This window comes from Gadus chalcogrammus, chromosome 4 (assembly GCF_026213295.1).
Source record: "Gadus chalcogrammus isolate NIFS_2021 chromosome 4, NIFS_Gcha_1.0, whole genome shotgun sequence".
In the NCBI taxonomy this organism is placed as follows: Eukaryota; Metazoa; Chordata; class Actinopteri; order Gadiformes; family Gadidae; genus Gadus; species Gadus chalcogrammus.
The window spans coordinates 34,369,303-34,393,032 of NC_079415.1; the positions used below are offsets into that span (position 1 = coordinate 34,369,303).

The window sequence follows — 23,730 nt, forward strand, 5'->3', positions numbered from 1 at the left end:
CTCACTTGGGATGCGCCACGGTGGGGTCCTTGATGAAGGTGAAGTAGTTGGAGATGTTCTTGTCGTAGGGCAGCCACCCGTGGGTGCCCAGCAGACAGTTCTGACTCACCGTCACCTGGTGGTGGGGGGGGGGGGGGGGGGGGGGGGGAGAGGGAGAGAGAGAGAGAGAGGGAGAGGGAGAGGGAGAGGGAGAGAGAGAGAGAGAGAGGGAGAGAGAGAGACAGACAGACACGGAGACAGAGAGAGACAGCAAGAGAGATTATAAATATTGTTCATTCAATATATTATCGCTTGTGCCTTTTTCTTTTTAAATAGTGTCGCTTTGTGTATTCCAGACGTTTTCATCGTAATTGTTCCATGTTTTTGTGTTTTCTGGCCATGGCTTAATTGTGCATAAAAGGACAACATGCGTGTGTGTATACATGTGTGTGTGTGTGTGTGTGTGTGTGTGTGTGTGTGTGTGTGTGTGTGTGTGTGGATCTCACCATGATGTCGGGGCTTCCCTGGGTCATGAAGGAATGTGATTGGTTCTTTGGTACGACCGCCTTGATCAGTGGCACGTTGTCACTGATTCCCTGGAGAGAGGGAGGGGGGGAGGGAGGGAGGGAGGGAGGGAGGGAGAGGGGAGAGGGAGGGAGGGAGGGAGGGAGGGAGGGAGGGAGGGAGGGAGGGAGGGAGGGAGGGAGGGAGAGGGGAGAGGGAGGGAGGGAGGGGGGGAGCATTTATTGAAAACAGGCTTTGCCTTGGCCGCATCAACAAGGCTGTGGTATAAATATCTTAGATGTATTTCATAGCAGTCATATAGCAGTCATATAGCAGAGAGAGAGAGAGAGAGAGAAAGAGGGAGAGCGGGGGGAGAGAGAGAGAGAGAGTGAGAGAGAGCGAGAGCGAGAGCGAGAGCGAGAGAGAGAGAGAGAGAGAGAGAGAGAGCGAGAGCGAGAGAGCGAAAGACAGAGAGACAGACTGACTGACCTCTATGAAGAAGGACTTGAGTTCAGTCAGGTGTTTGAAGACGGTCAGAGGACAGCTGTCCAGGCGGGACGTCCTGCGCTCCGCCTCCTCCAGAGAGAGACGCACAGGGTGGGGTTCCTACACACACACACACACACACACACACACACACACACACACACACACTTTTTTATTAAGGAAAATCGTGTATTATTATCATTCATTCCAGTACAGCTTTTGCTACAAGAATGGGCATGTTTGTGTGTGTGTGTGCCTGCCTGCCTGCACGTGTGTGTGTGTGTGTGTGCGTGCACGTGTGTGTGTGTACCTTCAGCAGCTGACAGGGGGTCTGTCCAAAGTTGCTGATCATCCCCTCCACCGCCTTTCGCTCCTTCTCGTCCGTGATGGCGTCAAGGTCGACCGCCCCTGAAATGAGACACCCACACACACACACACACACACACACACACACACACACACACACACACACACACACACACACACACACACACACACACACACACACACACACACACACACACACACACACAGTTTGAACAATCACAAGCACACACAACACACTTCAGGTAACATCCCGCCTTTTCCACTGTTGGGTTTCGATCGAGTCTGTCCCGAGCTGAACACACTGCGGGTGGGCGATAACGTTGTGAAAGTGAAAGGCGGCTACCCTCGTAGGTGCAGTAGTAGAAGACGTTGAGGGCCTCCACGGCCGCGGGCCCCCGCTGCTTGTGGCCGAAGATGAGGTCGATCCACTCGTGCAGGTGGGCCGACACGTGCTCTGACTCCTGCCGAGAGAAGGACGCGGAGACGTTAAGACCACCCCCCGTGCACAAGCGCAGACAACCATAACAAGTAGGAAGAGAAAAACAGCCACACATTTACACACGCACACACACCAAGAACACAGCAGCACACACACACACAAGAACACACACACACACACCAAGAACACACACACACCCCACACACACACACACACACACACACACACACACACACACACACACAGAGCAGGAATTACACACTGAGAACACGGCAACACATTAACACACACACACCTGCCGGTGTGTGTGTGTTAATGTGTTGCCGTGTTCTCGGTGTGTAATTCATGTTGTGCGTTTCATACAGCTGTGGCATTGCATTTTCTCTCTGGAGGACAACACAAACATAAGCGTATCAAAATATCCAATCCGATCTGTGTTGTATAGTTGTCGTTTAAGTGGTTGCACAGTGAAAAACCCTCACTAAAATAAAGTCTGTGTCTGGCCTCTCTGTCTCTACCTATGAAGCCAAATTCGTGTCACACATTCCGTCCGTCGGTCTTGACGTGGTTTGGTGTGCTGTAGTCTGAACGGTCTGCAAGCAAAACCTCTTGAGCATCCGGAGTAAGCGCAAGCTGCTGCGGATAACGTCGGCCACCGAAGACGTCCCAATTGACTCGGCGATCGGGGGCACACACAAGCACACCCACGGGGGACGCGTTCGTATTCAATTCCAGCCCCGATTCCGAGGCGATGTCTGGGCCCGGCGGGAGAAGCCGCTGATTGAAATGAGTTTCTGTTCCGGAAGGGTAGTGGTTAACCCCCCCCCCCCACCCTCCCTCCCCAGGTGGCCAACCACTTATAACTGGGGAGTGGTTTGCTAACAAAAGGTGTCGGTACAACGCTCCAGTGGAGAGAGACCATCGATTTGGAATTCGCCGCAAACCACACGTTTGCAGAGACAAGCCCCTTAGCGACGAGTTTCAAAATAAAAGCCCATGAATAATAAATGTGTATTACTTCTGTTGCTACAATACAATAATCATATATAATAATAATAATAATTAGGTGACCTTGGGTGTCTTGAAAGGCGCCTCTAAATTAAATGTATTATTATTATTATTATTATTATTATTATTATTATTAATAAGTATTACTTCTTCTTGTATTGCTTCTGGAGGTAAGAGTCGAGAGGTGCAAAGAGAGGAATCAGATCAGAGAAGGAGAGAGCTATGTGTCTGCGCCATTGATAAGGGTTTCATTTAACGCCCGTGATTGACAGGCAAGCTGAATTCCCCGAACCCATCGGGGAACCAGTCAATGCCCTGATTGGTTAGAAAGGGGTCGGGCGGGGTCTAAGTGTGAATGGACTCGTACAGAGGGCAGAGGCCGTCACCTAGAAACAGAGGCAGCGCACTTCATTCACCAATAGCAGACGGATGGCTGGGCCATTTCTAACTAACTACACTCAAACTATTAGCTCTAAAATCGTACCGACAGCGAGTTCAATGAATTGTATTGGTTCATTTATAATTTTTTTATCATGCCAAAGCTCCCTTAAAAATGCATCAATAAAAATACATCAATAAATAAATAACTACTTCAATAAACGAATGAATTATTAATAATAATAATAATAATAGATTCAATTTATGTAGCGCTTTTCTCACACTCAAAGCGCTTAAAGTAGAAGCCAATGAAACCAATGAAATCCCCCCCCCCCAGACACACAGTGCCTCAGCCGTGGCCTCACCAGCGCCTTGCGGTGCTTGTAGATGAAGTCCTCCGGAGACTTGGCCCACTTGGGCAGCAGCACGTGGTCCACCCTCTCCTTGGAGATCTGCAGCCGACCCAGATCATAGGCTGGGAGGGGGGTCACAGGACACAACACAGTCTGTTATGGAGCCGACCCAGATCATAGGCTGGGAGGGGGGTCACAGGACACAACACAGTCTGTTATGGAGCCCGCTAAGGGGAGCGCCTCAGTCACTCAGAGGGACCGCAGGGCCGGGCCAGGTAGGACAGGAGGGGAGAGAGAGAGGGAGGGAGGGAGGGAGGGAGGGAGGGAGGGAGGGAGGGAGGGAGGGAGGAAAGAAAGAAAGAAAGAAAGAAAGAAAGAAAGAAAGAAAGAAAGAAAGAAAGAAAGAAAGAAAGAAAGAAAGAAAGAAAGAAAGAAAGAAAGAAAGAAAAAAGAAAGAAAGAAAGAAAGAAAAAGAAAGGAAGAAAGAAAGAAAGAAACAAACAAACAAACAAACAAACAAACAAACAAAGAAACAAAGAAACAAAGAAACAAACAAACAAACAAACAAAGAAACAAAGAAACAAAGAAAGAAAAAGAAAGGAAAGAAAGAAAGAAGAGAAGGAACTTAATAAAGAAAAGTGAAGAAAAGAAACAAGGAAACAGACGAAGAGAAAGAGTCAAAAGAAAGAAAGAATGAAAGAGAAAGGGAGAAAGGTGTAACTAATCCAGCAGAGAAACAAAAGAACCAGATCCGGCGTGGGAGTGAACCGGCTCCTCACCGTTCTTGTTCTCCAGGAACTCTGGGAAGTAGAAGAACTCTGGGATGAGCTCCTTGACGTCGTTGGGGTTGTCCATCAGGGCCTGCCACGTGGCCGGGATGGAGTGGAACTGGCGGTCGGCGCAGTCGAACCTGGAGCCCCCGCAGAAACACCACATTCAGGAGAGCAAAGGGGGGCTTCCACAAACAGTTATACAGACAGAAGGTCGTGGGCTCCATCCCCAATGTGTGAAGGAATCCTTGAACGAAATACCACAACCCCTACCTGCTGCTTAATGACAAGGTCTGCAGAAGTGTGCCTACCTCACCACCCTACTCTTCTGCACCCCTACTCTTCTTTCTTTCTTTACTTCCTGTTCTTCTTTCAAGCGACCTTGGGTACTATGAAAGGCGCTATAAAAACCAAGTTAATCTCAATATTCTGCTCTTCTCTCCTTGTTTATTTGCAAACATTTTGTACTGTTATCTCTGAGTAACAGCTACTTCTACTTATGCACATGGACCACCTATTCCACTTTTTCTATCCTAGGCTAGGTATTGTGGGTTGCATGGTTTGGTTAAGGTGGGATATGTATGCATACATGTGTTGTGTTGTGTTGTGTTGTGTTGTGTTGTGTATGCATGCTGGCTGCTGGAACACCTACATTTCTCTGCTGAGATGAATAAAGTATATCTTATCTTACCTACACCCTCTGCACTCTACAACCCCTACTCTTCTCCACCCCTTATTGCTGCGTGTGCACGCGTGTGCGTCAGTGCGTTTGTGTGTGCAATGCGCATGCACGTGTGGGTTAAAAAAAAGCATTCGACACAAACACATAAATGGTGGTTGTGCCCCCCCCCCCACTCACCGGCCACTCTGCAGCTGGATGTGCAGGGAGGTGAAGGGCTCCACGCGGATCAGGTAGTGCATGACCCCCGCCGCGTTGGAGTAGTGGGTGCCGTAGTGGAAGCGGTCGATGGTGCCCGTGGGGTCCTCGAAGCTCTCGTACCTGGGGGACGGGTCACGGGTCACAGGTCAGAGGTCAACTGGGTCAGAGGTCTACAGAGGTGACACGACCTAGACCGACATTTAACGATTCAAAATAAATGAAATATATATGATATATATATATTTACAATCATCTATCTATCACAATCGACTCATTCTTGCCGTTTTCTCGATGTGCATTTATAAAACTAATATTGTCATGATAAAATGGGCATCAATCATTTTAACGGTAAAAGTTCAGCATTAGGTTCAGAAGTCAGACTTTGCGACTCCTGAACCAAACCGATGAACGCTCCCATCATGAGGTTTGAGTGACGGGGGTGAGGAGGGGGAGGAGCCTACTTCTCCCGGACGGCCTTGGCGTTGCGTTCGTTGAGCACCGCCACGGGTTTGGACAGGTCCCGGTACACACGGGGGTCCTCAAGGACCAGCTCCTCAGAGGTGTAGTCCGACAGGATCCAGGGGAACTAACACACACACACACACACACACACACACACACACACACACACACACACACACACACACACACACACACACACACACACACACACACACACACACACACACACACACACAGCCTGGTCAATGACTCAAACATTAATAATAAAACTGTACTGGAAGACTAATCTATTGTTACAAATCAATTGTAATTGTACATTAAATATTAAATCATTAGAACTACAATGGCATCCCCGGCCCGCCACAGGGCCGTCTGTAGCGAACGACCAACAGAACAGCCAGAGCAGTGCTGCTTAGGGCTGGGCGATTGATCGTATTCTGATCGCCATTTAGATTTTAGGGTCAAACGGTCACAAAATTAAAATAATTAATTTTTTCGGGGGGTTTTTAAACATTTTTTTAAAGTTTTATATAAAGAGCAGAACAGCTGGATACATATCTGTATATCATGTTAGATTGGAACATTTTATTTTTGACCATTTTGTGTATTTCATAAAGGCGAAATTTGCGTTTGGGCCGACAATTGAAAAGCCTTTTGAGTGATCAAAAAACATCGTAAAAACGCAGTCCATTTTTGATTTATATATTGCGATACCACTCGATGCTTGAGCGTGCTACGGGCCGGCGGCGAGCGACGTACCACCGGGTACTGGGCCAGGTTGTTGTAGGTGCGGCCTGCGATGGTGTTGAGCTGGATCAGGTAGTCAAAGTTGGAGATCTCCCGGTTCACCCACTTCTGCACCACCGCAAACACAGAGAGGACGGTTCAGGCACGGCAGGGAGTGTGAGCGAGGTCATCGTTGAATACGGAGAATAGGGTGGTCTCGTTAGAGAGGCAGAGAGAGAGAGAGAGAGAGAGAGAGAGAGAGAGAGAGAGAGAGAGAGAGAGAGAGAGAGAGACAGAGACAGAGACAGAGACAGAGACAGAGAGAGAGAGAGAGAGGCAGAGAGAGAGGCAGAGAGAGAGAGAGAGAGAGAGAGAGAGAGAGAGAGAGAGAGAGAGAGAGAGAGAGAGGCAGAGAGAGAGAGAGAGAGAGAGAGAGAGAGAGAGAGAGAGAGAGAGAGAGAGGCAGAGAGAGAGGCAGAGAGAGAGAGAGGCAGAGAGAGAGAGAGAGAGGAGAGAGAGAGAGAGAGAGAGAGAGAGGCAGAGAGAGAGAGAGAGAGAGAGAGAGAGAGAGAGAGAGAGAGAGAGGCAGAGAGAGAGAGAGAGGCAGAGAGAGAGGCAGAGAGAGAGAGAGAGGCAGAGAGAGAGAGAGAGAGAGAGAGAGAGAGAGAGAGAGAGGCAGAGAGAGAGAGAGAGAGAGAGAGAGACCCAGAGAGAGAGAGAGACACAGAGAGAGAGAGAGAGAGAGACTGAGGCAGAGAGAGAGAGAGAGAGAGGCAGAGAGAGGCAGAGAGAGAGAGAGAGGCAGAGAGAGAGGCAGAGAGAGAGCGCGATAGAGAGAGAATACAGGCGGTCCAGTTGACCTCTGACCTGCGTGAGCCCAGAGGCCTTGAGCAGCTCCTGGGGGGATCGGGTGGCGTGCACGCCCAGCGAGCGCAGCAGCATCATGCGGCTGTACACCTTGTTCCGCGCCTGAAACACACACACACACACACACACACACACACACACACACACACACACACACACACACACAGGGGTCACCCTCCACCAGTTACGCACACATGTACACACCGACGCAAGTCTAGTGTGTGTTGGGGATGTGACAGAAAAGGGTCAGAAATTGCTTTGGTCAAAAAATGTAAAAGTCTAGCACACCTCCATTGCTTTATGATTTAAATTTGTATTTATGTTTTGGATTATAACTGTGAGATACAAGCGTAACAGCATGCCACAATGGTGTCAGAAACGACTTCTTTCTGAACTGGTCGTTGCTGGGAGAAAGTAATTGCAGGTTTCACACAACCATGTTCCGTGTGATTCTAAAGGGGCGACACAACGCTACAAACCAAAGCCCAGCAACAGCACCCCCTGTGGTGGACTGTGTGCTACTGCACTTTCCCTTCCCCATTGAGCTCTCTCTTTAAACCACAGGGGGTTCCTGTCGCTCACCTCCTTCTTGAAGTTGAGGAAGTAGGTGGTCTGGTCGATGAGGAAGATCTCCAGAGCCGAGCGGCGCAGGTTGTACCTCCGCAGGTGGACCTCGCGGATCAGCGACAGCGGCCACTTGAAGTCATAACCCACGCCTTCAGGAGGGACATCAGGCGCAGAACCATTAAAGTTAAAGGAAGAAGGGTTCGTATAAAAGAGCTGGATATAACTTCAACCCGTGGTGTAACATGAGATATAAGCAAAATATAAACAGGAGACGCTTTGTTTGAATTATGCTGTTGCGTTTTGGATATCATCTACTTTGAAGTCAAATTTTTCCAATTTTCATTCGTTAATATATCATTTTCATTATGTATTAGTCAAATATCTTGACGGTGAAGGGTAGTGTAATTTTTTGGATTACATTTGAAGGCTCCCGAATATATAATAAACAATGCTAAGCCACGTTGCGCTAAAACAAGCTAAAAAATAAAAAAGAGCGGGAAAATGCTGCCCGTTAGCCGGTTAGCTTCCTCACCCTCCTCTTTGTCCTGGCTGCCGTCGTAGAAGTAGATGTGCTGCGTGGTGAGCTCCAGGCGCCCGGGCACCACGTCCACCACCGTCACCAGCTCACAGTCCTCCCCCAGGACCAGCTTCTCCTTCTGGCCCGCCTCCTCCGCCTCGGCCCTGGGACACACGGTGAACACACGGTGAACACATGGTGGGCGGTCGTTACCCCATCCTGCCTTGGGCTCATTGCTAGGAGCTTTGTGGTAAGCGGTTTGGACTTGATCAGAATCAGAATCAGAATCTCTTTATTGTCATTGCACAAAGTGCAACGAAATTGGAGTAGAGGCTCTCAAAATAAGTGCTTTTTAAAACAAAAACTAAATGAGAAAAGGGTTATTTTTTTTAAAATATATATAGAATGTTAAAGAACTCAAACAAATATATATATTTTAAAATGTCAGCCAATTTGATAGAGGTGAAGAGGAACCAGTCATATCTCGAATACTGATTCATACGGGTCTGCCATGTTTACTCTGTTTCCATGGCGATACGTCCAGGGCGAGTTGGATTGGAAGTGGGAACAGGGTTCCCGCTCGTCCGATTGGGAAAAAAATCCCATCAACGGTCCAACTTGTCCGTGGTTTGTTCATAGAAACACGCGGGATCATAATGGAGGCTAGTGCACACATATACTGTACCTCTCACAACATCCCTCCAGAAGCCTAAACAATCACTTTCTATACTCTTTGACACATTCATTGTACTATTGTATTTTGGACTGTTCGATTTTATATATTGTTTTTCATTTCATTCAATTCTTATAAATAAATAAACATTTGTCCCGTATGTTCACTTTTTGGAGTTTGGCAATATAAATGTAAATTTCTTTGCCTTGTAAATGGACGTTTGAGGCAATGTAAATGTACTTTTAAGGCAATTTAAATGCACGTTTCTGATTCCATCACAGCCCTTTGAATGTTGAATCTCTGTGTCCTGGTTGTGACCCTAGTGTGCTGAGAGAAGAGAGGGACTGACTGCTGGCTGTTGCCGGCGGCGGCGGCGGCGGCGGCGGCGGGGTCCTCCTCGGGCAGGTCCAGGATGTCGTCCTCCAGGTCGCTCACCTTCACCTGCTTCACCGCCTCCAGCAGCAGCGACTCAGCGTTCACCCGCTGCTGCTGCACGCCTGGGGGGGGAGTGAGAGAGTGAGAGAGTGAGAGAGTGAGAGAGTGAGTGATAAAGCATGAAAGCGGTGCCTCAAATGGTCACGACGTGGACTGGATCGTGATCCAGTTGGAGGTGGGTCAGCGCCATGAAAAGGTTTAATAAACCTCAGTAGTTGAACTTTCATCACAGTGATATTCTCGCATAAGCAGAGTGAGCTCTTACTCTAATACCAACATTAGCCAAACACACATTTTCCTTTCAACTTTTTTTCTTTCAAAGTTAATACATGTATTGAAAAGGTTCAGACAGAAAGAATTCAGAATTAACTTGACAAAGAATGAGGGCGTGACAGCGGGACAAGGGGAGGGAGAGGTTGTCTGGAGCAATGGCCTCAAAAGCAACATCTGGGCCATCGATAGCTTGAGGTTCACTCGTTCCAGACAGACAAATAGAAAAAAATAACAACCCCTCCACAAATTAGGATTAAGAGGCCAGAATATGTCTCAAGGCCAGAACCGGTTCAACACAAATTTAAAATAAACAAGTGACAAAGAGAAGAACGTTTTCCAGAAACTTGAACTCAAAAGCATTCTGGTTATAGAGAAACCTCATAGCTAACGTCAAACACCACGCCCCCAGATCTAGTGTTTTTCTTTGATCGTCGGGGGTAAGAAGGTGGCTCAACTCGGTCGTAGGGTCTCAGGGGTGGCCGGTAGTTACCCAGGTTGTCGCGCAGCGCGCTGGCCTCGCGGTGCGGGTCGTAGTTGTAGTTGCGGACCAGCTTCAGCCTCATCCGCGAGTAGTTCTCGGCGCTGGACACCCGCCAGTGCATCTCGTCCTGTTGCCTAGCGACCCCAGGGAATGAAGGTTTGAAAACAATCCCTCCGAGCTAGCTACCTCCAAGCTACCTAGCTTCAAGCTACCTTCAAGCTACCTACATTCAAGCTACCTTCAAGCTACCTTCAAGCTACCTTCAAGCTACCTAGCTTCAAGCTACCTACAAGGTACCTAGCTAGCTACCTTCAAGCTACATACCTTCAAGATAACTAGCTAACTAACTTCAAGCTACCTAGCTAGCTACCTTCAAGCTACCTAGCTACTTAACTTAAAGTTACAGAGATAGCTATCTTCAAGCTACCTAGCTAGCTACCTTGAAGTTACTGAGCTAGCTACCATTAAGCTACCTAGCTCGCTACCATTAAGCTACCAAGCTAGCTACCTTCAAGCTACCTAGCTAGCTATCAATTTGGGGTTATATGGGGGCAAGCTTATGATATGGTGATATCCATACCTTATATTGTTTACCTAGCTGCGTTATTAGGGTAATCTACAAAACTTTGCGAGCGAGGAAACATAACGCTAAAACAAACGCTGGCTACCTGTCGGCCCAGGGGCCTCTCTCACAGACGTGCCCCCGCCGGGCCGCCTTCCACTGGCGGAGGGCGGCGGCCGTCTGGCTGTGCTGCTGCTTCAGCATGCTGTTGTAGCGCAGGTTCTCCTGGCGGCTGCGGCGCGAGAAGGGCTCCACAAACTGCTCCTGGGGGGGGCACCAGTGCACAGTGTTACACATCCCTCGTCCTCGTCGTCACACCGCTTGTACCGGGTCGAGTCCCGGGGACAGCAGCTCAAGCAGGGGGCCCCAGACTACTCTTTCCCGGGACACTATTTCATTTCACAAGCGTCTTAAAAAACAAAAAAAACAACACTACTTTGCAATACCTTTTTCTATTATAATATATCTGGACATTTTATCTTTATATTGCTATTTGTATATTTCATCTTTGTTATATATTTTTTACCTTTCTTATATATTTCAAATTTGTTGTGAATCGCATGTCTGGATGACAAAAATGTGTACTATGTTCAATACATTCTGATTCTGATGAAGTCCCTGATGGGTACCTGGAAGCGCATCTTGCTCTCGCCACGCTCCCGTTCCCGCCGGTGGAGGCTGACCATGTAGGCCTCGTGGCACTCCTTCCAGTACAGCGCCATGGTCTCGTGGCCCTGGCTGAAGGTCTCGATCTCGTACTGCTTCATGTACGGGATGATCTGGGGAGGAAACGCCGTTAGACCTTCGGTTCTCGGGACGACAGTTTGCTCCAAAAAATGTGCTGATGACGATGGATAGTTAGCCTTGCAAGGTGGTCTATGATTTAGTCTACGATTTGACAAAAGGTCATAATTTTTTTGCTATAGTTACCGTTCATTTAGTTAATACATTAAAGTTTACATTTTAACAACGCAACCTTATATATTTAGCATCGTAAACATATTATTGTGGCGAGATATTTGTCGGAATAAACGTGCGCAAGTACATTGTTCTTGTCAAGCACAAACGAGACAAGTAACGTATTTCTTCAAAGCCTTTAGTCGGATTTACGTATTTTTTGAGGTAAACTTGTCGGAGTCACGACTTCCGTATTTGTCGAGGTAGACACGCCGGAGTCACGACTTCCGTATTTGTCGAGGTAGACACGCCGGAGTCGCGACTTCCGTATTTGTCGAGGTAGACACGCCGGAGTCGCGACGTAGGTATTTATCGAGGTAAACCCCCCCGGAGGTGGACTCACGTATTTGTCGAGGTAGACGCGCCACTCGGGCGAGCGGCAGTACGCCTGGAAGTCCTCGAAGAAGGTGGGCCCACCGCTGGTGTCGGGCAGCTGGGGCAGGTGCAGCTCCATGTAGAGCAGCCGGTGGACCTTGGACAGCAGCGTGCGCATCAGCGGCACCAGGAAGGAGTAGGTGTCCGTCACGATGGCGTCGGCGTCGTCGCCGCCCTGCGAGTAGAGCGCCCGCCGTAGGATCCCCTCCACCTTGCCCAGCAGGTAGCAGGCCTCGTCCTGGCTCGCCACCACCTTGGTCTGCAGGATGCCGTTGAGCTTGGCCGTGGCCATCGCACACACCTGGTGGAGAGAGAGAGAGAGAGGGGGAGGGGGGGGAAGAGAGAGAGAGAGAGAGAGAGAGAGAGAGAGAGAGAGAGAGAGAGAGAGAGAGAGAGAGAGAGAGAGAGAGAGAGAGAGAGAGAGAGAGAGATGTAGAGAGAGAGAGATGTAGAGAGAGAGAGATGTAGAGAGAGAGAGAGAGAGAGAGAGAGAGAGAGAGAGAGAGAGAGAGAGAGAGAGAGAGATGTAGAGAGAGTGAGATGTAGAGAGAGTGAGATGTAGAGAGAGAGAGAGAGAGAGAGAGAGAGAGGGAGGTAGAGAGAGAGAGAGAGAGAGAGAGAGGTAGAGAAAGGTAGAGAGAGAGAGAGAGGTAGAGAGAGAGACAGAGAGACAGAGAGACAGAGAGACAGAGAGACAGAGAGACAGAGAGGGAGAGAGAGAGAGAGAGAGAGAGATGGTAAAGGTAGAAACGGTAGAAAGTGAGCGATTCAGCGAGCGAGGGAACAAGAGAGCGCGAGAGAAGTGTGACCGAGTGATTCGACGCTGGTGCGTTTGTGTACCATCTCAACCATCCACGTTTGTCTACTAGTGTGCGTGCGGTACCCCCCCGCCCCCCCCCCCGGCCCCCCCCCCCCCCCTGCTCACCTGGGGGTCCTCCTGGGCCATGAAGCCCAGCAGCAGCCGCAGCCCGACCTGGGACAGCCGGAGCCACTGGTCGCCCGAGGCGTACCACACCATCAGGCAGTCCATGAGCGTGAGCGTCTCCTCCAGCACCTTGTCGCTCCACAGCGCGGGGCTCACCAGGCCCTCCGCCTGCAGGAAGTCCTGCACGGCGTGCAGCAGGCGCACCGCGTTCTCCGTGTGCTGCGGCAGCGCCGCCGCCGCCGCCTCCCGGTTGTCCGCCACCGCCCACTCCAGCATGCGCTCCATCAGGCTGGGCGTGGGGGGGGGGGGGGGGGGGTGGAGGTAGAGAGACAGAGGGAGAGAGTTGGACCAGCTCAGGAGGTGGAGCGTGTCGACTCGTGGCCGGACCTCCACCGAGACTTCATCGGGTCGAGGATTCAAATAAAGGGGTAGTGCTTTTAAGGGTATGTTAGTGTGTACGAGTCTGTGTGTGTGTGTGTGTGTGTGTGTGTGTGTGTGTGTGTGTGTGTGTGTGTGTGTGTGTGTGTGTGTGTGTGTGTGTGTGTGTGTGTGTGTGTGTGTGTGTGTGTGTGTGTGTGTGTGTGTGTGTGTGTGTGTGTGTGTGTGTGTGTGTGTAACAATCTGTTAATCATCCCCAGAGTAAACACGAAACGTGGGAAAGCAGGATTTAGTTACTATGCAACAAATAGCTGGAATAAACTCCCAGAGGATTTAAGACTTGCCCCAACTCTGAGCACCTTCAAAACAAGACCGAAGACTTTAATGTTTGCTTTAGCTTTCTGCTAAATCTTAAATAGATTGCACTATCTATCTTTAACTTTGCCTTTATTTTTTATTTTAATACTAAAATGCCTTTTTAACTTTCTATTTTACCCATTTCTTTGCATATGTTTTCTTTTACTTATATATTATTTTATTTTATTGTATGACAATGTTTATATGTGAAGCACTTTGAGTCTGCCTTGTGTATGAAAAGTGCGATATAAATAAAGTTGCCTTGCCTTGCCTATGTGCACGTCTGCATGTGCGTTTGTGTGCATGTGTCCACGGCGCGTACATGTGTGTGCATGAGTCTATGCCCACGTGTGCGTGTGTGCATGTCTTTGTGTGCGTGCGCGTGTTCCTCTAACCGGAGCTTGATGTGGTCGACGGGCATCAGCAGCTCATTGGCCGTGCCCAGCTTGGTGAGGGCGGAGAACACCTGGCCGCGCTCCAGCCACGCCCCCTCGTCCGAGCCCTCCACGCCGCGCCACATCACCCACAGCACCGTGTCCAGCAGCATGCCGCACAGCTCCTCGTCCACGCGCTGGGGACAGGCAGCCTTGAGGAACGCTGGCCGCTAGCGCACGCACAGGGCGCTAACACACAGGCTGCTAACGCACAGGGCGCTAACGCACAGGCTGCTAACGCACAGGGCGCTAACGCACAGGCTGGTAACGCACAGGGCGCTAACGCACAGGCTGCTAACGCACAGGGCGCTAACGCACAGGACGCTAACGCACAGGACGCTAACGCACAGGCGGCTAACACACAGGCTGCTAACGCACAGGGCGCTAACGCACAGGACGCTAACACAGCTAACACACAGGCTGCTAACACACAGGGCGCTAACACACAGCTAACACACAGGCTGTTAACAAACGGGGCGCTAACACACAGCTAACGCACAGGTCGCTAACACACAGCTAACGCACAGGTCGCTAACACACAGACCCCCCCCCCCCCGGCGCCTCACCTCCGTGCCGTTGAAGGACTCCCCCAGCGAGGCGGTGTCGCTGAACAGGAAGCTGTCGTCGCCGAGCGACGGCGTGGCGTCCCGCTCCCCGCCGGCCCCCGGCGCCGGGAAGGCCCTGGCGGCGCCGTCCAGGGGCGACGGCGTGCTGCCGCCGCTCTCCCCGCCCTCGTAGCCCTGGACGTGGGACAGGTCCAGGGTGAGGCCCCCGGGGCCCCGGCCCCCCGACGTGCCCCAGGAGGGCCGGGGCGTGGCGGCGGCCGAGGAGGGCGTGTCCAGAAGCGAGACCGCGTCGCCGCCGCCGTTCTCCAGGCTGTCCAGCGAGCGCCCGTCGCCCATGCTCAGCCGGTCCTCCTCGCCGCCGCCGCCGTGGCGGTCCCGGCTCCCCGCGCGGCCCCTCCGCTCCAGGGGCAGGTCGAGGCGCGCGGCCCCCCCGCCCGACCGGCCCAGGTCCAGGCTGCAGTTGCTGATGGCGTCGGGTCCTCCGCCGCCGCCGCCGCCGCCCGACCGCAGGAAGAGCCTCATCAGGGTGTCCTGCCAGCACTGCTGCCGGGCGATCTGCTGCGCCGCGTCGGGCTGCGTCTGCAGCAGCTGGTGCACCTTGGGGTGGGGGCAGAGGTGGGGGGGGGCGTCAGCACTCCGGGGTGGGGGGGGGGGACTTTGTGCGTTCACGTTTGCACTGCTCTTGCGTTACCGTATTTTTTATCTCTTTGTGGGTGACTATCTAGGAGTGTCCTTTTCCAATGGGACACCCGGATGTCAGGTCCGTGATGAATGCAGTCCATAAGGTACACACTTCAGGCGCATGCCTTATATTAGGGGCAGGATCGTGTTTGACTCCCGTTCTAAGGTTGTGGGTTCGAACCCCATGGTCCGCACTTGACCGTTTTCGGTTGTAGTAACGTCAAAACGCCACTAGAGGGCGCACTGCAGCAAGAGTCTGCGGTCGACTACCGACGGCTTTTGACTAATAAAACAAACTCATGATATCCCTTAATTCTCGTATGCTTGTGATGTGCAAGCATAATTGAACTCCAATTACACATACCGTTAATTAACTATTTGAAATGAAGACAGTAGTAGGACATTATACTAAATAGCTCATCAAAGTAGTTCGGATCACATTCCGCAAATGCTTCTGAGTATATAATATGCGTGTACTTGGCTACAATTCGCGGACTTCACAACACATGAATGCCCTGTTTGTCACATAGTATGCCCCCGTTCGTCATTTGCATTCTCTGACTTACAAAGGATCATACTGATATCTATCAGTGGTTTCGTTACGCCATCGTTTGCCACTTTGCCTTGAGAAAGGTGGACCAGTTCTACAGAGTGGATGAGAACTCTTTTATTATGATCAATCGCCCACGGTGGTCAAAGTCATTATGTTATAAAACACCCACTGGAAATGCCCTCGGATAAGATCTCTGATAGCAATGTCCTGTGTGTGTGTGTGTGTGTGTGTGTGTGTGTGTGTGTGTGTGTGTGTGTGTGTGTGTGTGTGTGTGTGTGTGTGTGTGCACCTCACCCTCTTGCACACGATGAGTCGTACACTGGGTTTGGCCCGGTGGGTCAGCTGCAGCAGAGCCATCAGGTCCTTATAGTTCACCACATTATCTACATGCACGCGCACGAGCACACGCACACACACACACACAGGGAGAGATCGATGGCAATTGGTTTTGAGGTGAGGTGGCAATGGAGAAAATGGCCGACTAAGCCCTGTCTTGGGAAATCAAGAGCTGACAAAAGGGGCCTTTTAGCAGAATGAAAGTGCAGGTCGTGTGTGTGTGTGTGTGTGTGTGTGTGTGTGTGTGTGTGTGTGTGTGTGTGTGTGTGTGTGTGTGTGTGTGTGTGTGTGTGTGTGTGTGTGTGTGTGTGTGTACCCAGAGCTAATGCTATTCATTTAATTAATCCAAAGAGGGCCCACATAATGCTATTGGCCGGGGGTCGGAGGTTAATAGGATGAGATAGTAGCAGACGTTATGCTATGCTATGCTATGCTATGCTATGCTATGCTATGCTATGCTTCATCTAGGATGGAAAAGAATCGTAGTCTCAGAATAAGGGAGCATAATTATTCTGTGTGTTTGAGAACCATATAAAGGTGTTTCATAGTTTATATAATTAATAGGATGAGGTTTAATTTGATCATTAGCATGTTTGAAGAGCGAAAAATACTGTCATACTGAATTAAAGAATAATCGGCATTGAGATTTGGCATGGTACGTCTACGTTATTTCACGGTAGTAACTATTCTGTCCTGGTTTCAAAAGTACTACCAAAATGTAGATTGATATAAACTTTGATTTAAATCGTTTGTGTACAAATGTATAAGGGCAAACCAAACGTGCATTCCCTATTAGGCAGAAGTGTGCTCTGCTGAAGAGTTAACTCTTGAATCCCCGTCATGTTTTGTGCTCAAACTAACCACGATCAGCACATTTTAATTCTGCAATAGCGTCAATAACCCAGACACTGCAGTTGATTGTACTTCCATCCCCGTCAATATTTTACGCGTCAACGCTTCTGCGGTGCGTCTTTCATGGACCACACCGAGGGACTAGGGATGAGAGCGGGCTAGCTGGTGTCTCAGAGGCCCCCCCCCTCCTCACCTGTGTGGAGCACCTGGGTGAGCAGGCAGCGCACCAAGCTGGGGTTGAGGTGTGCGTCGGGGAAGAGCAGCGAGAGGCCGGAGTAGCCCGCCTCGCGCAGACGCAGACGCTGCTTGCTGCGCTCGTACACGCGGTCGCAGCGCAGCATGCGCTCAAACAGCTGGGATGTGCGCGCGCACAGACACGTGCACGGATACGCGCGCGCGCACACACACACACACACACACACACACACACACACACACACACACACACGGTTAGACACAGGTATGTTAAAGCTTGAATATGCTAAGGTACTGGTTCCATCACACAGGATTGTAACACTGGCTCGTTTAATGTTTGTTAATTAATAATAATATAATTAATCTTGCTGCTTTTAGGGTCTATTTATGACATAGCTTTACCTAAAAGGTATGTGGTTAACTATTATCATTCTCAACTCGTTTTAATAATTAATAATAATTAACTTTTTGGTCTCAATGAATCATCCATTAAATATCTCAAACAATGGCAAATTAATGCAATATTTCAAAAAAAAAAAAATATATATATGTATAAAAAACACTTTATAATCCAAATCACTTACCACACTACTTCCTCACTGACCACACCCACTACCCCTCACTGACCCCTCCCACTTCCCTCCCACGGCTCCTCCCCCAGCCCCGGGCTCCGCCCACCTTGAAGACCAGCTCCCGGAGGCGGTCCGAGTACTTGGTGTTGAGCAGCAGGGCGTAGCAGGAGTCGGCCGCCCCGGCCTCGAACAGCAGCAGCACCAGCTGGTCCCGGGCCGGGCTGGTCTGGAGCAGACCGATCAGCAGCTCCAGCAGGGAGCACAGCTACACACACACACACACACACACACACACACACACACACACACACACACACACACACACACACACACACACACACACACACACACACACACACACACACAGAGACAGACAGAGACACACACACACAGAGACACACACAGACACACACACACACACAGAGACACACACACACACACACACAGAAAGAGACACACACACACACACACAGAAAGAGACACACACAGACACACACACACACACACACAGACACGCACGCAGAGACACACACACACACACACACACACACACACACACACACACACACACACACACACACACACACACACACACACACACACACACACACACACACACACACACACACAGAGAGACAGACAGTTCAGAAACATGGACGCCTGAAGAAAGTTCTGTGTTTTGTGGCTCATTGCTGCGTCCATAAAATGCTTATTTTGGAAAGACGTGAAGAGAGGAGAAGGAGACAGCCGCGTTACTGTGTAAAATAACTATTCAGTTCCACACATTGCCATATGAATAGCGACACATAAATGATAAACACATATTGCAGGATTACAGATCAAATGAAAGCGTCCACAGACACTAATAATTTCATGGCCAGTAACGCAGCAGGCCACCCTGCTTGAGGACCTCACTGACGTCACGTCGGAGCTCTGAAATGCTGCCCGAATTCCTGTCCTGTAATTTCGAGCTGGACGACCGTTTAATTAAACCCTAACAAGTCGGACCTGGTTTTTCCGAGACGTCTTGAACGCAGCACAAGAATAAAGTCGTCCACCACTTCCAGGCAGCCAAACCCGACCAACAGGCCTTTAGCTCCTCGCTGTAATCTGATATGAACACGGCCGAGTGCATTACAAGTCTGTCACAAAGTATTAACAAACACAGCCATTTAGAAACACTGAACTCCCAGAGGACCTCAGACTGGGCTGAGATGTTTTCTATTTGGTCCATTTCTTTTAAAAGGGAGGCCCAAACCTCAACTTGGTTTTCATTGGACCACTCCCTCTATAGGTTAAACACATGACCGCACATCAACCTCTGATTGGCTGAAAGGGGTGACCCGGTCCCCTACTGATTAGGCACTGATGTGAGACACCTGTTGAACCTTAATTACAGCTACAGTCTTAATTACAGATAAAGTCCCAGAACGAACCTTTCAATTAAAGGGGCGGTCATGGGGCGAAGGGGGAGGGTCTTGTTCTCCTTTAAGAGGCTAGTGATTGGCTGAGATGTGGCAGCCGTCCCCCCGGGGAGGTTGAACCCAGAGTGGAGTGACTGGGGGGAGTCTTTTGGGGGGGCGGAGGAGTGAGGTTGATCTTACAGTATACGGGGAACGGGGTCAACCTCGCGATCGTTAGCGCTTGGTACTCGTTTCTATGAATGTCTTTACTGTACCGACAGACACATGTTGTCATTTGCCAGTGACGACACCTCAGCGAAAAAAGGTCTTTCATTTCCATATCCTGTCTTCCCTCTCCCCCCCCCCCCCCCCCCCCCCCTACCACCAGCCCGGCCCCTCCCACCCCGGTCACCTGTTCCTCGTCCCCGATGGCGGCGATGTATCCCAGAATGCTGTGCATCTCGTCCTGGGACATGCCCTTGCTGATGTAGTACTTGAGCAGGCCGCAGAGAGAGACGCGCACCGTGCCCACGTCCTCCTCGCTCATGTCGCTCTCCCGGCAAGAGCTCCTCCTGGTGGGGGGGGGGGGGGGGGGGGGGTGAAGGGGTTAAAGGTCACGGCGGTGGCACGGGAGGTCGTGGAGGTCGAAGGTCAGAGTTGTTGGTTGAATGCGGTCAATGATGATGATGACGTTAACAGCTTTATAAAGTTTGTATATGAATTCATCAATGATGAATTTGAAATATTTGTATGTTTATCCTATTTATTAACATGAAAATACCCAAAATATTTGTATACATTCGACAAATATTTTCCATGGGAAAATCTAGAATAAATAATTGTAAATATTTATCCGATTTTTTCTCAAAAAGAATGCTGATATTCTCTTTATTTGTATCATTTCTATATTTTTGGATAGTAGCACTAATTGTGTAAGCACTTGATGGAAAGCGAAGGATGCTATCGGCCGCCGTACCCGTAGAACATTCTGATGGTGTCCAGCAGGAACTGGACGCCGAATCTTTTGCGGAACTGCTTCCTGTTGTCCTTGACGATGGTGGACATGTACTGGATGTGACCTACACCACGACAGAGGAACAAAAACATTGAGGGAAGAGCAACACACACACACGCACACGCACACACACAAATTTGCCTCCCTGTGAGCATCCAAGCATACAAAACTCATTTGAGCAAATTGCGTAGGCGAGGTAAGCGTAGGCTAAATAAATGCAACTAGAAATGATGTAAATAATTGCATGTCACTGATATCCTGATTGCTGTTCCCGTGGTTGATTCTCTTGCCTACATTCGGTGCTGTATTGTAGTTTTAGATTCACCCCACCCACCCACCCACCCATCAGACCCCCACACTCACCCACCCATCAGACCCCCACACCCACCCACCCATCAGACCCCCACACCCATCAGACCCCCACACCCACCCACCCATCAGACCCCCACACCCACCCACCCATCAGACCCCCACACCCATCAGACCCCCACACCCCCACACCCATCAGACCCCCACACCCACCCACCCATCAGACCCCCACACCCATCAGACCCCCACACCCACCCACCCATCAGACCCCCACACTCACCCACCCAACAGACCCCCACACCCACCCACCCATCAGACCCCCACACTCACCCACTCACAGCCACCCACCCACCCCATTCACTCACCCACCCACCACGACCATTCACCCACCCCCACTACCCCCCCCCCCCTCACCGATGCGGGAGGGGAAGTCCCCCTGGCTCCAGGTGCTGCAGTTGAAGAGCAGGTGGGTGTGGAGCTGTTGCAGCAGCGCCGGGTTCTTCTCGTAGGTCACCTGCTCCACCAGCAGCTGCACCGCCACCAGCACGCTCACGTCCACGCTGCCCGCCGGCAACTAGAGGGGGGGGGGGTGGGGGGGGGGCAGACGGGGACCAATCAACACCGAGATGCTGCGGGTTTGCAGCGGTTTCCGACGTGCGATTGGTCCGGCGCTCGTGGTCGAGAACCGTGACTCGCGACTCATTCAGGATATTCAGGACACCTTTTGATCCATGAGGTCTACTGCAGCTGGTTGGGCGACTTATACTCTAGGTATAACTACAATTTATAAACGCAAGTAATGGAGGAAAAACATGAATGAACTAAAGAAAAATGGAAGATGTATTAGACCGAGAGACAGACCGGAACACAGAGACAGACCGGTACACAGAGACAGACAGGTACACAGAGACAGACCGGTACACAGAGACAGACCGGTACACAGAGACAGACCGGTACACAGAGACAGACCGGTACACAGAGACAGACCGGTACGCAGAGACAGACCGGTACGCAGAGACAGACCGGTACGCAGAGACAGACCGGTACGCAGAGACAGACCGGTACGCAGAGACAGACCGGAACACAGAGACAGACAGGTACACAGATACAGACAGGTAATGAACAGAACCCAGACAGACAAACTTACAGAAAGCCAGACAGACCCTTCTGCAGTCGCGTGCCCAGCGAGAGACAGAGACAGAGACAGAGACAGACACAGACACAGACACAGACACAGACACAGACAGACAGACAGACAGACAGACAGACAGACAGTACCTTCTGCAGCAGCGTGCCCAGCGAGAGACAGAGACAGAGACAGAGACAGAGACAGAGACAGAGACAGAGACAGAGACAGACACAGACACAGACACAGACAGACAGACAGACAGACAGACAGACAGTACCTTCTGCAGCAGCGTGCCCAGCGAGGCCACCCCGTGGGCGTGCAACAGGCTCTCCTGGTTGATGGGGTGCCTCTGCAGGAAGTGCTTCAGCACCAGCAGGAAGGACGCCACCAGGTTCTTCTCCAGACGGGCCTCTGGGGGGGGGGGCGCAAGGGGGAGACACACCAGGAAACACACCGTTCATCCACACATCCTTACAACCATAACCGGAACGACACTTAAAAATAGTACGTAGCATTGTGCCGCATACTATCCTAGCCGTCGTGTTGTATACGGGGGAATGGGTTAGCCTAGCGATGGTTGGTGCGTATTCGTTTCTATGAACATCCTTACTGTACCGACAGCGATATATATAGTCGTTTCTCTGTCTTCTGACAAATGCTCTTATTGTGAGTCGCTTTGGATAAAAGGGTCTGCTAAACGCTGCTGAATGTAAATCTAACGTAGAGTCATTGTTTTCTTAATACTCGCATTAAAGAGTGAACGCTTAAAAAAAAACACATTTAATAAGAACTAGGGCTGTCAGTTAAACGTGTTATTAACGGCGTTAACGCAAACCAATTTTAACGGCGTTAATTTTTTTATCGCGTGATTAACGCAAATTCGTATTTAAAAAACAAAACAAAGAAGCAGTAGCCTGACTGCTATGTTCAAGGCAGTATGTTTGTATGTTCATCGTTTAATTGCACCATAGGCTTTTTTTTGTATCGTCCTGTTTTGATCAGTATATGCCAAAGTTGTTATCAATAAAAAAACATTTGCACAAGGCAAGCCGATGCACTTCAACATGTTGATATGAGCATTAAAATTAGAACAATTAATGAGACAAAGAAATCAAGGGATATTTAGCATAGAAAAAAGATTTGCGATTAATCGTGAGTTAACTATGACAATAATGCGATTAATCGCATTATTGTTTAATCGCTTGACAGCCCTAATAAGAATGTATACAAGTGAAAAGATAAAAAGATAAAATAGGATCAAATAAAAAAAGGTAGCAAGAAAAAACAAGAGTAGGGAGAGGCACCCATCACGAACCCCTTCTCATTGGCTGAGGGGGCCGCCACTCACCCGAGGCCCGGTTGGTGGGCAGGATGACCCAGTCGCCGTCGCCCGGCGGGGTCACGTCCGGGCTGATGTGCTCGGGCCCCGGGGGGGCCTCTCCGCTGGGCTGCTCGGGGGCCACCAGGGCCAGCTGCTCCAGGATGGGGAAGAGCACGTGGACGCCCCCCACGCAGTTGATCATGTCCTGTTGGCACGGCGACAGAGGGGTTTTAGAGGCGCCGGGAGGCGGGGCGTGGAGCGAGCCTTCCTTACATCTGGAGAAGCATTGACAGAAAACGCTCTCGTCGTGACGTGAGCGGTCGCTGAGTCGTGGGCCGAAAGGCTTCGTCGGGACGGATGCAACTTTATGTTTTTGAATTCCTGCATCAGAAATGGTCTTGAGTCCAAAGCGAGCACAAAAAACGCCCGATAAACTCCCTGAGCCTTTCTCCGTTAAAACGGGACGACTGTTTTTTCTTTTTCGAAATGTTCCTCTTCACCTGAAGATATTAACTATCTAAAAATATTCATCCTCACCTCAATCCACAAGGTGAATTGTTCTCGATAAACCATTTTTATTCTGGTCCACATTTGCCGTCCGAGAATAAATGACAGCTAGACCTGTAGCTACGATTCAAGCCAACAGAGAGCGCTAACGGGGATGCTGACATCGTGCCACTATAAT

General features: G+C 50.2%; 1 protein-coding gene across 3 annotated transcripts in view; it reads right to left on the bottom strand.

The window, feature by feature from the left end:
• Nucleotides 1-23,730, bottom strand: part of nbeal1 (neurobeachin-like 1) — a 55,636-nt gene that overhangs the window by 5,769 nt on the left and 26,137 nt on the right. For all 3 annotated transcript variants that reach the window (XM_056588895.1, XM_056588896.1, XM_056588898.1), the window contains 29 exons: nucleotides 23,073-23,250; nucleotides 22,002-22,135; nucleotides 21,010-21,169; nucleotides 20,248-20,350; nucleotides 19,684-19,843; nucleotides 17,975-18,133; nucleotides 17,295-17,454; nucleotides 16,208-16,296; nucleotides 14,680-15,276; nucleotides 14,075-14,250; nucleotides 12,945-13,233; nucleotides 11,988-12,320; nucleotides 11,317-11,466; nucleotides 10,794-10,951; nucleotides 10,135-10,259; nucleotides 9,286-9,433; nucleotides 8,279-8,427; nucleotides 7,762-7,895; nucleotides 7,180-7,281; nucleotides 6,346-6,441; nucleotides 5,586-5,710; nucleotides 5,104-5,244; nucleotides 4,254-4,384; nucleotides 3,487-3,596; nucleotides 1,640-1,757; nucleotides 1,280-1,377; nucleotides 973-1,089; nucleotides 486-575; nucleotides 6-115 (listed from right to left, as the gene is read on the bottom strand). In XM_056588895.1, the coding sequence (XP_056444870.1) occupies nucleotides 6-115; nucleotides 486-575; nucleotides 973-1,089; nucleotides 1,280-1,377; nucleotides 1,640-1,757; nucleotides 3,487-3,596; nucleotides 4,254-4,384; nucleotides 5,104-5,244; nucleotides 5,586-5,710; nucleotides 6,346-6,441; nucleotides 7,180-7,281; nucleotides 7,762-7,895; nucleotides 8,279-8,427; nucleotides 9,286-9,433; nucleotides 10,135-10,259; nucleotides 10,794-10,951; nucleotides 11,317-11,466; nucleotides 11,988-12,320; nucleotides 12,945-13,233; nucleotides 14,075-14,250; nucleotides 14,680-15,276; nucleotides 16,208-16,296; nucleotides 17,295-17,454; nucleotides 17,975-18,133; nucleotides 19,684-19,843; nucleotides 20,248-20,350; nucleotides 21,010-21,169; nucleotides 22,002-22,135; nucleotides 23,073-23,250 (4,640 nt within the window). The remainder of the gene's footprint in view (nucleotides 1-5; nucleotides 116-485; nucleotides 576-972; nucleotides 1,090-1,279; nucleotides 1,378-1,639; nucleotides 1,758-3,486; nucleotides 3,597-4,253; nucleotides 4,385-5,103; nucleotides 5,245-5,585; nucleotides 5,711-6,345; nucleotides 6,442-7,179; nucleotides 7,282-7,761; nucleotides 7,896-8,278; nucleotides 8,428-9,285; nucleotides 9,434-10,134; nucleotides 10,260-10,793; nucleotides 10,952-11,316; nucleotides 11,467-11,987; nucleotides 12,321-12,944; nucleotides 13,234-14,074; nucleotides 14,251-14,679; nucleotides 15,277-16,207; nucleotides 16,297-17,294; nucleotides 17,455-17,974; nucleotides 18,134-19,683; nucleotides 19,844-20,247; nucleotides 20,351-21,009; nucleotides 21,170-22,001; nucleotides 22,136-23,072; nucleotides 23,251-23,730) is intronic.